Consider the following 19,406-nt stretch of genomic DNA (forward strand, 5'->3'; position numbering starts at 1 on the left):
TGTGCGAGGGCCACAAACACAGGTACACACTGTGAACACTGAGCTACGCACAGAAAGGTACAGACGTCTTAATATCGTCTTGAGGTCGGTATTCAAACGACGTCTAGTATTATTAAAAGTTGCCTCTTATGAATATTCAAATTGTTAAATTTAAACACAGGTTAAGAGAAAGGAAAACTATATGAGTTCACCTAAGTTCAAAGATTTCTTTGTGAAAAAACACATTTTATTCACGAAACAGGAATCATTTGGTGCCATGCTTTTATTCAAATGAGGGGAAACCACTCCACCAGGAAAGAGCAAACCTGACAGTATCTTAGAGCATCTTAAAAATCCTGTAGGCGGCGCCACAGCTGGGCAGGTGAGCACTCCGAACACGGTGCATTGCCCAGCAGTGTCCACAAAACCATCATTGAAAAGCTGAATTTGGCTTTCAACAGCCAAATAAAAACTGTAACAGTCATTTGAAAACAAAATCGAAAAGCTGAGAGGAACTGAGAGCTTTCCGAAGCTGTGTCAAACGGCAGAGTTTGACGCGGCCATGCTCACCGTGACAAGGGTTTGGCAAACTTCACTGAATAATTGTCATAGCAATTTGACCTCCGATGATGAAAGCACCAGTGTTTCAATAAGGGTGATGAAAATATCCAGCCTGGATAAAATGGCATCATTTCCATTTGTACATTGTTAAAACATAATTTTTAAAAAAGCTGCACCATAATAAAAAAGTCTGCAGATTAAAGAAACATATCCATATTCCTCTGCATTAATAAAGTAAACGGTCTACTGAGAGCAATGGACTTTGTGGCAATATCCACATTTACTTTTGGACTCTACGGACACTCACTGTTGGACACACGTAAATTTAAGAACAAAGGGTGGTCCTGTTTAGTGTCAATACTTCCTCCCTTGTCTTGCGTCCAATTTTTACAAATTGAATGGCCCAGTGACATTATGAAGAAGATTGCTTGGATGAAGGAAATTTGATGGCAAAGAACACATTTAGTAATGTAAAATGCCTACCAATGCTCCCTTTGAGGATAATTTATCACATTTTGATTAGATTCATTTGCTATTTTTGTAAACCAGTCTTAATCTAAACAATATCTGACAATTATTTCCTTCTACTGGTGATAGAAACTGTGGTCTGAAAGGTAAGATGTGCAATCCCCCATTTTTAATATTCATATATTATATACACAGTATGTATACACTTAGAAGAGTTACATATCCTGGTCTCTTACATGCAAACAGTAGGTCACAAATAGTTTTGAGCCACACGTGTATCTTGCACAGGTATTGGAAAAAAACCTGTGAAAATTTTTACAGTTTTAACAAATATACATAAATATAAGAACATAAATTACAGTAAAATATTGACAGCATTTGAGAAAATGTTGATAATTCAGATGCACTGGTACCTAAAGGCCGTGTAATAATAGAAAAGAACAGTTCAGGGACATCTCATTCCTAGTCTGTTTTTAAAGTAAGTAAATACATCCTATAAGATATTAGTTATTTCTCTAAGCAACTCAATTAGAGAAATGTATATATTTTAGTCTCTACTTCCCACGAAAGAAAACAAACCACGCATCTCATTTATGACACAATACTGTCGCTCCCCTAAGTTACACAGTTGTCACAACACTGAAACATGACAGGGTCACATAATCATTCAAGTCTTTTCCTGAGAATGAAGTTTTCCCCCAACTAACCCTCTGGAATACACTGTTAAAGGAACAAAAGTCACATAGAGAACATTTCAAGTGTGTACTTAATCTAAGCTGTTCCACTTGAAAAGGATAAAAAAGAAGAAAAACTCAATATAAGTAAAATAATGTGAAGCTGTTTTAAAATTAAAATGTAGCCCTTTGTACAGTTTAAAAATTCTAAATATAATTTTCATCAGTTATAAATATGATGTAAAGACCCTTGAGAATTTGCGGCAGGGAGTCTTACATCTTTAGGTTGAAATACTACTCTCAAAGTGTCATTGACTTCTGCCAACTTATAAAGTGACATACTGAAAAGAGATAGAAAGCCTTTTGGTTAAAAGAACAATCTAAGTTATGCTGAGTTGGCTAGAAGCGGAGTAAAAACAACACTGATTCAATCAGCAACTTCTTGTAACACATTCTTGGTTAAGCTCATGTAGTTGGAATCGAACCTACCAGCAGCTCTTTATGTCTCCTCTTATTTAATAGAGAAATGTTAATACTTGAGTGAATAATAAATACGACTGTAAATACTTAGCGGGATAATTCTTGCCAACAACTAACACCATTAAAACAGGAGGGTTACTGTGAAACTAAACACTAGTGTTTCTCTTAGCATCCTAAGAAAGGTGCGAATTCCCTGGGAAGGCCTATTTCCTACTCTCATGATTTCCACGTGAAATAAAATATAAAGTTATCTTAAAATAAACCCCCAAGGAGAAAAAAATGTCAAAATAAACCCTCTGAAGACAAGCACATACATTAAAAGTTTTTAGAAAAGCAACAAATAAAACACAGAATTTGTCATCTTAGCCATGTTCCTACCACCTAGTGTCTGAGAATTCAGTGTTTCAGTGTTGGGCACCGAGCAGGAGAGCCCGATGACACCATGTCCACCTGGGAGAGAAAGCACGTTCCTCATCGCTTGGACTCACCACCTCAGCGAGAACCTTCTGCGCTCCCAAACTCTGTGGTTTACATGCCAGCTGTTCACAACAGAGCTCAGTGTCCCGTTTCAATGCACAGAAGTCTGTTGGCAATTAGAAAGGTTTTCTACAGGCAGGAAAGATGAAGTGCAATTCACCACGAATGTCCTGAAGCAAACGCTTCCCGGCCCCTATGCTTTAGTGGGCAGGAGTTTTTTGGGCGTCATTGGTCTCTTGGTCTGCCACAGGTGGCTGTGGATGGTGATCGCATCGACACTGGCAGATAATGTTTTAGCGGGGATGTGGCTGAACTGCTTCCTGTCAGAATTGTACTTGTAAAGTCCTTCGATCATTTTCTTCGTGATGGATTTAGGGCCTATCCCAGTCAGTTTATTAATGTCCTCCGTTTCCGGGCAGTAGGTATACAATGACCTGAACTGACAGCCTGAGTCCCGGAACAAAATTAAGAAGTTGTTGGCGTCTGACTTCTCCATTTCCTTTGGGATAAAACGAAAACAAAACAAAACACCACTAAAAACCCTTAAACACTTCACAGAATTAATTGTGCACATTTCTTGGTCCCATCTGATGACATTTAATTTTTAAAAAAGTTAATAGCCAAAATCAGGTGCGCATTATGGAAGCAAAGACACCTGAATTGAAAAGCATGCAGACAGCGTGTACGGAAGGAACGCTGTGCTCATGTCGAGGTACTCACCAACCCCGCGCTTAGTCACAGCGTCTCTTCCTTACCAGCCAGGCCCTGATTTATCTTCTCTGCAATATAGCTTCCTTTTCAAAAAGGAAGGCTGTGTTACGTGCATTCATGAAACATGATTGAGTGATTCTGGGCGAGAACATAATTTATAATTTTATACCGTCACATAAGCCCAGGACCCCATTTGGAAGTGGATGGAGTAAAACCTAGAAACCTAAACACAGTTACAGATGGTCACGTGCTGTTGAGATGCTCAGAGCTGATGAGGAGTCTTGTTTCCTGAGCTGAGAGAGGGAAGACCCCTATCATTTGAGGATGCTGTGAAATTTAATTTCCATGCAAACACACTTACCTCCAGTATTTTTTTCTTCTGACCTTCATTTACTTTTCCAGCCAAACAGCAGTGAGCTAAAGCGTTTTGTATTATGTGCTTATTGGATTTTGCACTGGGTTCCTTGTAGAGCTTTGGTCCTGTGGTAAGAATTTGATGATGATAAAAAAAGCATTCCTAAGTCAGAAGTACCACTACGTTCAAATGACTCCCCTGTTCTTACACCGATGAAACACCGTGACAGAAAAGCAGTCCTGCACCCGAGGCCCTGCTGGCTGGAGCGCAGTCACACACTCTTAGCACCCAGGGACACTCGGGTCCCCTGCAGGCTGCTCCTGGCCTGCACCGGAGCAGTGCTGCCCTGGGAGCAGTGCTGGACTCAGGCGCCGCTGTAACGGTCACACTGCCTGTGTCACCTTCTTTCTCAACTCTGCTAAGGCTATCGGGGAGCTTAAAGCAGAATGGGTCTGTGAGCAACTTAAGCTTTTAAAAAGTCAAGGAAGCTTCATCTTTTCCTTCTCCCACACCTCCGATTTTGTAGCACTTTTTGCCCCGGTGGTGCTCTGTAGTCTGCAAAGCACAGAAGCACTTCTGCCACTGACCTGGAACATTCCTGTCAGGAAGGCTGCCTCCTATTCAGTCCCACTAAGCTCTGCCCGGGGAGGGTAGGCCTGAGCCTGCCCCGCACTGGTGGGCTCAGAAGCCAGGTCTCGGGGAAAGAAAGCCGTCAGCCCTGATTTGTGGTTTACCTATTGCTGTGGTGTCAGTGACTCCTCCCATGGCCGCTTTCAAGCTACCAGTGGGTCTGCAGCTGGTGTGATTCCCACCAACCGTGCGAGCGGGTCCAGTGCACTCCCAGAACTCTCACTCTAGGCTTAGAACAGAGTCCGGCCACTATGGTCTGAACGGGCACACAGAAGTAGAGGGAATAATAGAGATACCATCTGGGCCCAGCCTTAAAGGCTGGCAGCCTGGCCCAAAGCCACAGCCTGAAGCACAGGCTCCCAGCTCCAGGAGAGCGCGTGGGGGCCCACGCATGCTCCCCTGTGCCTTTCCATCGACCTCTTGACAGAGCATGTTTCCTCTCATTTCCTCTCCTGCTTCATTCCATTAGAAGTCCTCTCCTTACATTCTATTCCTCAGTTTGTGCTGATCTCAGTAATACCTAGCCAGCCAGGGGCTGGGGGAGGCCCTGATGGGGACACGTGAGGCTGGTGGCCCTCCTCCGTCCAGTGCAGTTTCTCAGTGCTTTAAAGGACGCACACTTCTGGACAGCTGGAGTCCCAGTGCTACAGCGGGCACTTCGAGCATTCCAGCCTTTGCTCAGTGCTCAGCACCCGTGACTGCGGACACACTCTCTGCACCCTCTTCAGACCCAAACCACAACACAGCAGCTCTACGAGAGGAGAGGGAAGAGGCGTCCTTCTGTTTGGAAACTTATCTCATCATCTGGGACAAGTTACTGCCTCGCTAGGCGGACCTGTGTGTGCCACTGCTTTTGACCAGTCTCCCGTGCTGAGAGCAGAGGCGACCAGTGAAGCCTTCTTCAGCAGACCCCACATCTATTCTCATCCCTGTGTTTAAGGAAAATGTTGCTCTACAAATACATAGACACGAACCTGTGTACTCCGCCCCAGACGCCACCGAAGAAGTGGTTGATGCGTTTTCCCAGTCTTTCTCTCCATTCCGACTGCCGCAGCGACTCGGAGACAAGAAGCCTTCCACAGACTCTGATCTGCATAGTAAAGACAATCATTTTCATGTCTCAAGCGAGGAAAGGACAGTGCGAGGGTCAGCAGGGGATGTGTGAGAGAAGCAACCCAAATCAAGCTAGAGGCTTACAAATACAAAGATGGTGATAACTGTCTTGTTCCACCCAAGTGCCCAGAGGGCCGCAGGCGCTGCACAGTACCTGCTGACTGAAGAAATGAATGCTTTGCACATGAAAACCGGCACTTCACGCAACAGGATGGTGCCGTTCTACCAAGGTAAGAACTCAGAGGTGACGACTTCACTAGAAACGTCCTTTTTTTCAAGTAGGGATTACAATGTCAGGTAACGAAATGCTAACTTTAGCTCCTAATCTATATCCTAGGACACAATACAACACAGATCTTGCCTATGTCAGAGGCAACCGACTTGAGAATTATTCTAATGGGGAAAAACCTCTTTCTATTTGGTGGAAAACAAACTAGAGGCTGTCGCTACATAGTTGACGGACTTTCTACTTCTCCAGACTGTGATTTTTATCACAGCCATTCAGCAATTAGTATAAATGATTTACATAGTTAATAAGAAGTATCTTATCAATGTCGGTGATTCTAAGCTTCTAAAAAACAAAACAGTGAAAGGTGAATAGACCTTTTATATACTAATCTCCTTTAAGAGAACCCAAACCATTTTAATCAGCAAAACGTACAAAAATTTTGATGATAATTATTACAAAATATAGAATAATTGCAGGGAACACACGCTTTCCTGTGAAAAGGGTTGACCTGAAGGATTTACCTGGGTGTCCTCTTGCCTGAAAGCACACTCTCGTTATCGCCCGTGTTCAGTGATGCCAAAGAAAGGCTGGAGACTGAAAAAACACGATAAATTCGTGATCCTGAACAAAAACAAAACCAGAAACTTAACAGGAGCAACTAGAAATGAGTCTGTTCATTAGCTGACACCAGCTTACGCGAATTGAGCTTCTGCAGTTCTGCAGTTTCCATCTTTTTTACTCTTAAATACATAATATGCATGCATGCATATGTGCACAATTCATTTACAATTAGCAATGAGCCTACTTTTAAGAAATAATGAAAAAACTGCTGTTAGGATTTATTCCAAAAGGAAAGTGGTAATATGACACATGATATGGTGAGTATAAGAAAAAAGGCAACAGAAGGAAAATTAACAAAAGAAATAAACACAAAGAATAAAATATATTTAGGAGTATCTAATTCCTAGGTGAAAAATTAATTTGTTAACTTCAGTTAACATAATTTCACTGTTAGAAAAGGCAGAGTTATATTATTTTTCCTGTTTTAAAATAATTATGGGAATTTTCTAAAATTTTCCTCCATGTTTAGTTTTAATAAATTTTTTTTAAACAATGAGTATGCATGTTAAGTTAAAATATATATATATATCCTCTCAACTCCAAAAATGATAAATTTAGGTTTTTGATCATTTCTATCTTAAAGGAGGAACTCGTGAACTCTTGATCTCATGTCCCTTACGACACCGATGGGTTTCTTATTCATGTCATGCACACAACGTCTGTCCTCACATTTACAAGAATGGGAAGGAAGGGAGGTTAATAATCCGGGGAGACTGTATCAGAGGGCAGAGTTCCCTAAGACGTTAGTATTTAAATTGGATTCTTTAGCACTCGTATCTGTCCTATTGAATATATGCATGCACACATAATACTAGTAAATCATAAACACGACATCTGCTCATTCTGGTTTTCCAGACACGGAGCATGCAGTCTCAGAGGTGGATCTCATTTAGCACAATCACGTTAGTATGACGAGCCAGGCTGGTGTTGTTTATGAACAGACTCTGCGTAATAAGCTGTGTTACCTGGAGGACCTTTGATTGGTGTTTTGGGGGATTCAATATGATCTCTGTGAATAGATTTTGGGCGCTGTTTTTTTTTTGCTATTTGAGAACGGGGTTTAATTACTGTATCCATGTCTTCCATTAGTTTCAGCTGTTTGCGCCTCATATATTCTTGCCTAATAAACTCTCTGCGTGCCCTCTCATCTTCTTTCTTCTGACGTTCTTCCTCAGTTTTACGCCTACGAAACCAAATGGTTAAATTTCTTATTCTGCATATCACAGAAAACAGACATTGGAGAGTACGTATTTATGTGAGTAGGTAAAACTATGACTTTTCAGCACCTTGGAAAAATGGTTCATTTAAAATATACTTGAGATAACTTAGGTCATTTAAATATATATAAATATGCCATTAATAAAAAATAACTACTTTAAAAATAATGTGTGTGAGTGTGGGTGGGTGTGTGGGTGTGTGTGTAAAACCCAGTGAAATTACCTTAATGTTTCTGGAGAAATTGCCTCGAAATGCTTCAAACTTAGGATGAAAACATACAGGTAAGTAATACTTTGGGGAAATAACTGAACATACAAAAAGCAGCAGAAATCAGCATTAACTAACTCAGCTGCCTTTCCATGGCGCAAAGGTCTGAAAAGCATGTCAGCAAAAGGCAGAAGAGACGCTGCCTCCTGGGGCACACACTGTCCCATCTCCCCGACACCCAGCGCCATAAGCACTTCGGCCAAACTGCTGTAGCCCTTACCTGGTCTCCTCCTTCTTATGCTCCATTTCTGCTTCCAACTGCTGTTTGCGAAGCTGGGTCTCTTTTTCCCTTCTCAACCGTTTCTCCAACAAAGCTGCCCGTTTCATTGCCATATCATTTTCTGCTTTTTGGTCATCCTAAGAACCGATTTCATTGAGAAAGATGAGATGTTTTAGGTGCTAATATTCTCGTTTCAGTTGTAGTCATGCTTATAACTGAAAATGTGATCTATTCAACCTTAGTCTAACCCCACACCATATGTGGACATGTTCCAGAAATTATGGAGGAAGAAATGAATGAAAGTGGTATCGGTTCTATCAAGTAACGAAGAGCACAAACTTACTTAATTACATGTTTTACAACATAGGAAGTTAGCAAAGAAGAACCGTAGGAAGGAAAGAAAGGACAGTTTTTGCTGGGCCCTAATAACTTGAGTGGGGAGTTTGCCCCAATTTTTAAAAAAGCATTGCATTGAAATGGTATTTAAAATACATGCTCAACAAAGAAAACGCAAGTAAAAGCATCAAAAATTAGCTCCCTGAGTTACGCGGCACAAGTGAAACCCTGCCGCGTTCTGTAAGCCGAGGTGCTCACAGGTGCCCACAGGGCCTGAACTACGGGGAGGGCTTGGCCTCTGGAGAGAGCACGGCCGTCCTGCTGTGCTCACGACCCGTCGGCCTCCTGGGCCTGCCTCGGCTTCCACCTGAGCCTCGGGGACAGCCCCGTTCTGACAGCTTCCGGAACACTTCTGAGGTCAGGGAAGCAGGTCATTGTCTTAAGGACTGCGTGGCACGCATTTCCTGGTGTCTGGCACAGTCACGACACAATGCCAGGCGCACGGGGTTCAAACGGGAAGAGAAATGCGCCTGAGCTCAAGGAGCTGAGACATCACACGAGGAAGGTGCTTGGCGTAGGGACCCAGAGTGATGGACCCGGATGAAGTCGGGAGGGACACGACCATCGGGATATTCACGTGTCTGCACCTAACACACTACGTACACCGGGCCGGGTGCGCTCTGGGGACAAAGTGACGCAGTGCCTGCAGGAGTTCTTGCTCTGAGAGCCTGTGGCACGAGCAAATCACAACAAAAGAGCTGAAACTCGGGGTGGCAGGTACCACGATGAGCATGTTTAGGACACAGCAGACCAAACAGTGATTCCTGTGAAACTGAAGGAATCACGGAGGCTCCGAGCGGCAGACAGATGACATGTGAAGTGAGTGGGAGAGAACAGAACAAAAGAGGTTACGGGGAGGTGGTGGACCAACGGGCTGACGTGACGCTAAGGGGCTGCATGTTGCTCGACAGGCACCTCGGGTTCTCTGACTACAGAGGCCCAACTGCATTGCGCTCTCGGGAGGAGGACTTCGAGTAGCATCTGAGGAGATCCGAACAGCTCAATTGTGAAAGGCTTCTGTGAAAGGGAGCGAGGCAGGGGAGCAAGCACAGCGCAGGCAAACATGATCAGTGGCTGTGATGGAAGAAGACTGTTCTAGAAATCGCAGGGAGCTGGCGTCACCGTGGTGCCCAAGGGGAGGGCCAACCCAGCTGAGCGCCGACGGCAAACCGGTAACAAGGGGCTGCTGCTGAGAGAAGCGAGCGCGTCAGAGGAAAAGACAACCCCAGCCCCAGGACGCCTGAGACGCGCCCAGCGCCATTACCTTGAAAAAGAATCCGCAGCACACCTTCTGGTCATCATCCAGCTGCTCTTTGTCACTTTCCCCGTCGTCTTTCTCCACAGACCCCTGGGCCTTTACGGGGGCTTTCAAGTCTGAGAGGGAAACTTCAATCAGATTTGCGCTTTTAGGAGCCGCCGCTGGGAAAGCCGGCCGGGCAGGAGGCTCCGTGGGGCCCAGGGGGCCCTCGTTTGGTGTCAGACACACAGTCTCCGTGACCGGCTGGGACAGGACTTCCGCGACACTCGACTCGGGCGGCCTCAGCTCCTTGGCGTCCGGGTGGCGCACCTGCTGCTCACACGTCTCTCTGGCGGCCTCGTCCTCCTTTCTAATGTCCTCCTTGGCCCTGGACTCCTTCCCCTGAGCTTCTCCGTCGTCCCCAAAACACACAAACGAGCGCGTCTGAATGGGAACCTGGCTTGGGGAAAACCTCCGTAACCGAGGGAGACTGTCCACGGACCGAGGGGCCGTCAACGTCCGATTCAGGGGCGTGAGTTTTAACTCATTTGGCCGAGGAGTCCTTTGATTTTTGACGGAGAAAGAGGTGCTCTTCCTGGCAGCAGACTGCGGCGATGGATGCGTGGCACGCGGGGAGTCTGAGGACAGCGGGGCGCTGGCCGGTGGCGGGCCGGCCTGCCGGGGGGCTTTCAGGTCCCGGACGTGTCTCTGTGGGGACGGCTGCGGCGGGGAGATCACCCACGACTGGCGCTCCCTCATCTGCATGAGCATGTCCTGCTGCAGAGACAAGCGCTGCATCTCCTGCTGCAGAAAACGCAGCGACGAGTTGAGCTTTTCGATGGACTTGGTGTACTCCAAAATCTCCCCCTCGTTGACCGTTTCTTCTGAGGGGCTGGCCAGGTTCCACTGCTTGTCGGCGTCCACAGGGCTGGGGGGCGACTTGCGCCACTTGGCCGGGGCACTGTCCGCGCTGCCCTTGATGTCCGCCAGGGAGCGGCTGCGCTGGCCGCCCGCTCTGTCCGGCTCCTTGTCCTGGGCGCGCTCGCTGTACACCTTCTCGTCCTCCGCGCCCGCGGCTTCCTCCCGGAGCGGGGAGATGCCGTCCCCTTTCTTCTTCACGACAGTGAGGAAGGCTGTGCGCCCCATCTTCTGCCTCTGTTTGGTGAAGGCAGCCTCCACCTTCTTCTTCTGGGCCTCGATGGCTCGCCTCTTCTCCTCCAGCTTCATCCGCAGCTGCACCATCTCCGAGGCCAGCAGCTGGGTGGTGTCCCGTCCCTGCGGAAGGCCGGCCTCGTCCGGGATGTGCGCCCACGTGACCACGTGCGGGATGTTCAGCTCCGAGCCCTCGGGGGTCGTTTTCTGAGAACTGCTTCCACTACTCTTGCCATCGGTATGGTTCAGTTTCCGGAACTTCTGTTCGGCAAAGCTGGTCATTTTCACCCCGGAGCTGGAAGACGCGCTGCTGCCAGGTTGAGACCTGGTGCTCACGGTACTCGGGCAAGGACTCAGCGCTTCCCGGGCGCTGCTGCCCCGCAGCTCTTGCTCCTGAAGGAAGCGGGACGCGTCGTCCATGGCCGAGTCGAGGCTCACTGTGTAATCTCTCAAGGAAGAATCTTCATCCAGAGTCTCAGGAATGTCTTCTGAAGGAACATGAATCCCAGTGTCCACCTCGGTGTTGTCGGTGATGGGACTCAGGGCGCCTCTCGTGTCGCCTGTGTCCTCAGGACTGGCCTGATGCCGCTTGACACTGGTGTTCATGATACTCACGTCCTGGCTGTGAAGAAAGAAGCCGTTGGCAACTTGGTCTGGCCGAGGTGTATGGGGAGACTTGTCCATGTCGTGAATTATTTGTAATGCTTCTTCAATGCTCGGTGTCTCGATCTGATTGCCAAACTCATCCAGAAGGACTCTGTTTTGTAAAGGCCCATTGGGAAGCTCGTAAAGAATGTTCTCATTAGAATTTAGCTTATCTGCGCGAAGGGGCGCGTACGACTGGAGGTCACTGGCAGAGCCGATATTAAGCTCTTCTTCAATACTTCCTGCTTCCTCTTCTCCGTTTACAGGCTTGAAGGACAGATTTTTCCGAATGTTTTTAGATACACGATTATTGTTCAGAGAAAGTCCTTCGTTACTAATAGAACGAGTGATTCCTCTGTTTGGGGTGGCTCTCTGTACAATATTTTCTTTATCAAAAGAAATATCAAATGAAACTCCATGCACTGATGATCTGAAACAAATTTAAAGAGATAATCCTTAGATAATCCCAGAAAAGAAATGGGTTTATATCACTGAACAATTATTTAAAATTACAGTCGTTCCTCGGCATCTGTGAGGGCTGGGTTCCAGGACCCCAGCAGACACCAGAATCTGTGCGTGCTCACGTCCCTTGTAAAAAATGGCGCAGTATTTGCTCGTAACCTACGCGTATCCTCCCATCTACCTACAGTCATCTCTGGACACTTATAATACCTAATACAATGTAAGTGCTGTGTAAACAGCTACACTGCATCGTTTAGGGAATAATGACATGACAAAAGTCTCTAGATACCCAGTACGGACACAGTTACCTAGGCCTTAGCATACAGTACACGTCAGCACGTCAGCAACAACATGACTTTTTTTCCTGAATGTTTTCAATCCATGGTTGGTTGAATCCACAGACGTGGAACCCACAGATACCGAGGGCTGACTATACACTACCTCGTTTTTTCCCCAACTTCTCAGTCATACTGTCCAAGGTAAGGTTAGGGCTACGGGCTACCTTTGCCCTTTAGCCCTCTGATCGATCACCTATGATCCCTTTTCAAATTTAGGTGCTAATTAAAAGTCCATTCCAATTTGGTTAACAATGATAAAGAGACACGCACACAGAGAATTAGCATTTCTTGATAGTGTGAGGATACTAAAAATCATTCTGTTTACCTTTTCTCTTTGGGCCATGTCCCTATGAAGCCATCAACGTAAGACATAGATGAAGACCTTCTAATTCCTCCTTCAAAAGCCAAAAAAAAAAAAAAAAAAAAAAGGAAAGGCATTGAAACCATGTAAAAAGTTTTAACTTATAGTAATTTAACAGATTTCACATATTTGAGGATTCATGAATAGCACTAAAAAATAAGTGCATATGGAGAAACAGATCATTTTATCAAGAAAAGCAAGCAAAAAGAAACAAATCAACCTTTTGGTGTGTATGCAACATTTTTTCAGAAAAAAGTCTGGATATTTTTGTTTATTTACATTTATCCTTAATCATGTCCCAGTTAACCCATTTCAATGGCATTTCTTAGGCTTTCTCAAATCTATTACCTGAGGCTGAAGAATGAGCTTGGGGACGTGAGTATCGAGAAGACAAATGATGAGAAGAGTGTGGAAATGCAGATTCTTCCCCACTGCAATGTAAATACATTTAAAACATTACGTTTTAGCTCTTTTAACATAAACTTTATATAGAATGGCTGAAACTAGGAACACCACCTTCACCTCTGACTGTCTGTCCTAAACTGAAAAAAGGAAGGAAGTATAATACACTGTTGAAACCAAAGGTTGGCTATGATTATGTCTTTATGGATTTTATGAAATACATCCATCTCCACGTCCTTGAGAGAGAAGATATTCACATCATTTTCTTTTTACAAACCTAAAAACTGAGAAATAAAAAGTGAAAGCCATCAGTTTGAAATACTTGGGTCAAATCTAAACCTGTAGAAGCCGCAGGTGTAACAAGCCCTGTAGGCCTGGCCAGCTGCCTTCTGCGTCTCTAAGTCACATTAGGATTAACAGAGCAAGCTACCTGTGAGGGTATGGGGCTTTCCGGGAGCTTCTTCTTTCAGCCCAGCCGTTTCCAGGGGGTTAGACAGGCTAGTTCTCAAATCCGAATGGCACTTGGCCAGAATTAGGTGCTTCTCTTTCTAAGTGTTACGTCTGCAATGGCCTACGTGCAGTCAGGTGGATGAGTTAAGCACCCCCACCCCAATCGGCTGGGAACGAAGTGGGGACTTCTGCAGCCCTGGCCACGTTATTTTTCAACCACATGAATAAGTCAACTAGTGAATTCAGAGGTAAGCAACAACTGTGTTCTTACTATTTAATGAAAGCCTAACTAAAGAGCTTTTCTGAAAGTCACAATGCCTTGCTTTTGAACTTGAGTAACCTTGCTCTGTCTGTCTGAAGCATATGCTCTTCTGTGGCCGCGGCCTTTCCCCTGAGCTGCATCTCACATTTTCTCCCAGTTTTGCTGGTAATCATCTGTTGGGACGGTCAGAGATACTCACACTGCCCCTGTCGTGTTTGTCTCTATTATTCCTCCCTCTGAAACCATGTCCACTTGCTACTCTCCCTTCCATCTATGATGGGAGGAGAATCCTGAATACACGCAGGAAGTCATGAGAATACATTCACTCTTTTCTTCTTTCCCAAATCACGGCTAAGGTACTGTTAATTCCTATGAATTGTCTCCCTTTCACATCTCCATAGGGGATTTTGATCTGGTGTAAGAACTGGACAGGCTAGGAGCCAAGTGTGTCCAATAGCTGCTAGAAATGTCTTTTGCTTTGCCTTCTTCCTATGTTTTCTTTTTTCCTTCATACAGCCATTATTTAGGTGCAATGACATTTGGAGATGAGATGAGAGGATTACGAGGGTCCAGAATGACAGCTAAACAATGTCTCTTCAAGGAAAAGAACTCAGACTTGCTTCTGGGTTAGAGGAAGTTTTTCTGCTAAAAAAATGGAAGAAGGTGGCCACTCAGATGTCTGAGTGGCAGAAAAGGCGAGTCTTCCAGAGGGCCTTGAGACATTCTCCAGTGTCCGAAACATGGAAGGCTGTCCACTCAGTTTCCTAGAAATCATAATTATGGAATAATCTACTCTTCAAGTGGAAAGTTAGAGATTTTAGAGATTTCATAGTTCAAGAGTTACGACCTAGAATACTGAGTGTTTTCTAAATTTTCAAGTCGGGAAATGTCACAGTGCTACCACCCCATGAAAGCACTGAGGAAGTAATATGGTAGACGTTTCCCATGGGAAACATAGAGAGAAGATCCTAGATCAGCAATAGTCTAACTTACCCTCTTTGTGGTAAATCTCAAGGATAGTTACAGAGTAGAAAGCTTAATGCAAGTAGTAAGAATTCACAGTAGTAAATCCAAGGATAAGGGAAACAACATGCTTCCTCAACCTGTAGGAAATGCCGTAGGCAGGGGGTACGCGCACGGTGAGGGTTTCACACACATCAGAAGCCTCGCAAGTGGGAGGACTGAGTAACACCTGCAGAACAAGCGCATAGCCAAGTTCCAATTTTCATGCCAAGCCAACAAGTCACATAGAAAGCCTTTCAGTTTCTTATAATTTTTTAAGTGTATTTTTAATGGATCTACTTGAATTTCTAAAAAAAACCCACAAAAGACATCAATTTTAAATTTAAAAAATCAGATAAATTAAGGAGTCCAAAGTCAATATAATTTTGGGTTCTAGTAAATACACATGAAAGCTGCTTACAGTATCTGCTGAAAAATATTTTAAAACATATTAATGTCTCTCATATATTTGGGTCAGAATTATCAGGATTATGCTGATATTAAATTTTTACTTAGCTTTCAATTCAGTTCCTGATATTAACAACTAAAGCATTAGATAAAGATTCAATATTACAATAAATATTCTATCATGACCTCTCAAAAGCTACAGTACCGAACAAACAAAACAGGAAAAACTGCTGCAAAGATTAAGAAATCACACAAAAAATGTAAAGATCTAAACAGAATTTTAAAATGTCTCCCGGAGGACTAAGAGTCACCTATCATTTCAGCAGTCCTCAATCATAAACATGTCATGCAGCAAGTTTGGTTTTAGGCTCGTTATGTGGACTTTAGAATATATTCTCCCACTTTCCAGTGTGATTCATAAAAGCCTATTTATGAAGCATTCATTTCAGTGTCAATTTCAATTACATTAGAGTTAAAAGAGGTTTTAATGGGGTAAGCTGATTAAAATTTATTTTGTTCAAAGTCCAACTGAAATTTTAAAGACTCGAATACGATATAACCTTATTTTGATTTCATTAGTAGCGAGCCATGGGGAAGGGAGCATTCTGGGGTCTACCTCGCAGGGAAGCCAGAAGAGCAGGAACGGTCCAAGGGGCTCCTTCTGGCGGCATTCGCGACAGGAACTGGAGGCATGTCGCTCACAGGTTCAGCTACAAGAGAAGGTAAAACCCCTCAAAATAATGAATGAAGCATGTTTCCAACATTATTTCAAGAATTCTAGACCACAAATAAAAGCTTAAATTTAATCTCAATTTCCATTATTACTTATAGAGAAATCATAGCATGTTTAAAGCTATCTTCTTAAATAATTTTCAAAAGGGAAAATTTTCTTTAAACTCTTCTTGAAGTGTTCTGGCTTTTAATTGAGGAAAAAGGCTTAACATAAAATAACTACAGATACTTAAAAATAAAAATAAGTCTGAGTGTCTAATTTTGTTTCTTTATGGAATAGTTGATATTTTGGTAATCAGTTAAAGAGACAGAATTTCATTGGTTAATAATTAACCCACTGATATAGTTTACATTTTTGTATAAATAACTCTGGAGAAGACGCAACTAACTTCTTGCCTTTGAGACCTAGTATAATAGGTGTTGAATACTTTGAACAGTGGGCTTCACAAACGAAATCAACAACAGCAATGTATAGGAAAATTCTATGTGAACTGTAAAAAGCTGTACAGATATTGGTTATGATAATTACTGAAGTCATCTGACTTTACCTAATGGCCTTAGGGAAGGATCTCCACTTCCTTACAGGTATTCTTTGGTACATAATGGATCAACACACACAATCTGCCTTAAACAGCTTGAGACGGAACAGATGACTTTTTATTGCACATTTCACAGACGTGTGCCTGAGATGCAGTGGGCTACTCCTGAGAGTGACATGCATTCCCCTTGACTACATATTTTTCCCTCCTTCCTGATCTCTTTCTCTTTGAGTTTTTGGGGCAGGAGGATAGAGATGGAGAGAAATAAGGGTACTGGTGAGAAAAATACTAAAATTTGGAGCCAGGGAAAGCACCTAAGCAGTTGGGACGCACAATAATCACGTTTTGTGTTGGGAAGGACGGCCTTTGGCAGCGGAAAAAACTGGTCCCAGAGTTGTGCTGGAAGAACTTCTCTAGTGGGGCAAACTTGTAACTTAGGACCATTCTTTCCCTATAGAAATAAGCCTCTGGTTTTATAATGGAAGCCAGTGGAAAATTTGTTTTGTTTTAGAGAAAATGCAGGAAGATTTTTGTTGCTTATTTCTAGAGGTCTTTATAATAACCCGTCTATTATTAGTTTTCTTATTATATACAATCAATAGATCATGATACTATAACAATCACAAAACCTATTAGGTGTATGTGTGTATATATATATATATATGTGTGTATATACATTTTTAATATAGTTTAATGCCAAATTCAAATGGCAGATTAAAACCAAGCCATAATTTGAGTGGATTCCTGGTAACAATGTTAAAAACTCAGAATCTAATAGGGAATCAAAGCTAGGGATGGGGATAAAAGATGCAAAGAGAAAAAGTGAACAAATAGTTAAAGCTAAAAGTTCTACAAGATCAGGATTCAAATCCAAGAGCCATCCTCTCCATTTTCTTTTCCTTTCCTATGTCATTTGTGTCTCATAGAGAATTTAGTGGCTTTAAATATTAAAATATTCGGAACTGAGCAAGCCTACTGGCTGGAACATGAACAATGGGAGGCTTCCCTCTAAAAGAAGCCGACACAAACTCTCCCTGCCGCCTGTTGTCGGAACACTTAAACTGCTTAAACGTAAGCGACTGGTCACCTCCTCGTGGGCACACCGCACGGGGCTGCACAAACGACGGCTTCACAACTTCAAACCACCAGAAGAGCTCTGCCATGAACACCAGGTAATTACTCTGTGAAGAGAGGTAAGAAATGGAAAGAACAATCAGGTGAAACTGGACCCCGAAGTAGTGACAATTACCCATTAAAACATGGATTAAATGTCATTCATCCATCAGTGGAGTATATCCACTCTAGGCTATTAAACCTAGACTAGAATATTAGCGTCTGTAGGTAAAATTTACAACAATTCTTCACATTCTCTACCGTTCCAGAATGCTGGTCCGGTTCGTCTGGCAGCGTTAATACCACTAACTGTAGAACGTGCAGGTAACGTCTAAGGGGTCCTTCTTCCAAAGAAGAAGGCTGTAGTATGCAAACAGCCTTTCACACTCTAAGACCGGTTATCGTTTACAAAAGAATTAAGCTCTTTCCAGATCCCTAAAAATTTCTCCAAAATGTAATCCGGTGTCTAGTTTAAAAATATTACATCTACGTGCTGGATAATGCTGAACTCAACAGTAAAACAAGCACTAAGTGACAGAGACTCTAGGTTGTTATGGCTAATTCTTAATAAATTTGAAATATACAAAAACATTCACACAGTTTAATGTACTTACTTAGTTTTAAAAAGTTACTAATAAGGATAAGTCAAAATGTCATTTGCCTTCTAATTTTAGTTGGAAACGTGAATTGTTAAAACAGCTTAAAATTAAAGGGATTAAGCGGGTCCTCAAGAGCCTATTTCTTTTACAAGTTTGTATCTTTAAAGGCATATATCACAAAAGCTTTAACATGAAGAATTGTTTTAATATCACAAAAGCTTTAACATGAAGAATTGTTTTAATTGTCAGGCATCTGGTTAAAAACTACACAAAATCTGTTTTTATAATTATTTAAAATAAATCATGTCTTTCAAATTCTGGGTATTTAGCATCTAATAAAACGGTTACTATCAAATTGATTAATATTTGATGAGGGACGTCTTACATTAAATTTCAGTTTTCAAAATTACCGTTGGAAATATGACTGTTTTTCAATGCCTGGCCTCCCTCCTCCCTGTTAACTATGAATGATCCCCAAGGCTCCACACTCGTTTAGAGTTCAGCTCTCTGTTTTCTCCTATTTGAGGTGGTGACTTTCAGACACTCATCTCTTACCCAGCCGTTCCAGAAGGCTATTGTGTATGGAGGAACCGAGGGAAAGAGGAGAACCCAGGGTGTCTCGGGTTTTTGTCTTCAGCAAGTGATAGTACCATTTAATGAAATGGGGAGCTTGTGAAGGAAGGGATCATAAGCTTTAGCTCTGAGACGCTGGCAGGCCTTTCAGTGGACCTATCGTGTAGGTGGTTGGAGTCTGGGGTGTTACGGACAATAAGGAACCGTGGTGAACGGCATTTGGTAGGCTTCCTACTTGCAGCATTCGCTTTTACCTATAAATTACCAGAATATTCAAACATGTATACAAACACATACTATTTTTTTTTTTAAGGAGGGTGCAGCTCACCGTGGGGATCAAACCGGCAACCTTGGTGCTATTAGCACCGCGCTCTAACCAACTGAGCCAACCGGCCACCCCCAAACACATAGTATTTTAAGCAGTCATTAAACTTTGTGACTTTTTTATAAAAAGAAAAGCGACTGTTTTAATCCCTAAGGCTGTGTGTTGGATCCCATTCCTGCTTACCTTCTCGGAAACTTTACATTCTTAATTATCTTTCTTTCTCCTGTACATTTATTCTTCCCCTCAATTGACTTCTGCCTACTTGGCTTTTAAACACGCTCAAATCTCTGCCATTGAAAACCAAATGCAGGCATCACTTGGGACGCCTCACAGCCTCTTCCCTCTGCACAAACTCCTCTGATGTGGGCCTTTCCTGACAACCCGTCATGCCCTCCGACTCCGCGTCT

General features: G+C 43.3%; 1 protein-coding gene across 4 annotated transcripts in view; it reads right to left on the minus strand.

The window, feature by feature from the left end:
- Nucleotides 1-244: 244 nt before the first annotated feature.
- The window catches only part of CAMSAP2 (calmodulin regulated spectrin associated protein family member 2), a 63,408-nt gene continuing 44,246 nt past the window's right edge, over nt 245-19,406 (minus strand). For 2 of the 4 annotated variants that reach the window (XM_081038951.1, XM_081038949.1), the window contains 11 exons: nt 17,477-17,570; nt 15,735-15,828; nt 12,943-13,025; nt 12,559-12,628; nt 9,664-11,863; nt 8,004-8,140; nt 7,264-7,481; nt 6,199-6,271; nt 5,310-5,425; nt 3,712-3,830; nt 245-3,138 (listed from right to left, as the gene is read on the minus strand). In XM_081038951.1, coding sequence (XP_080895077.1) covers nt 2,833-3,138; nt 3,712-3,830; nt 5,310-5,425; nt 6,199-6,271; nt 7,264-7,481; nt 8,004-8,140; nt 9,664-11,863; nt 12,559-12,628; nt 12,943-13,025; nt 15,735-15,828; nt 17,477-17,570 — 3,510 coding nt within the window. In that variant the 3' untranslated portion in view covers nt 245-2,832. Of the gene's footprint in view, nt 3,139-3,711; nt 3,831-5,309; nt 5,426-6,198; nt 6,299-7,263; nt 7,482-8,003; nt 8,141-9,663; nt 11,864-12,558; nt 12,629-12,942; nt 13,026-15,734; nt 15,829-17,476; nt 17,571-19,406 lie in introns of all 4 variants that reach the window. The other 2 variants (XM_081038950.1, XM_081038948.1) reach the window with 1 other exon arrangement.

This window comes from Rhinolophus hipposideros (assembly GCF_964194185.1).
Source record: "Rhinolophus hipposideros genome assembly, chromosome: 26".
In the NCBI taxonomy this organism is placed as follows: Eukaryota; Metazoa; Chordata; class Mammalia; order Chiroptera; family Rhinolophidae; genus Rhinolophus; species Rhinolophus hipposideros.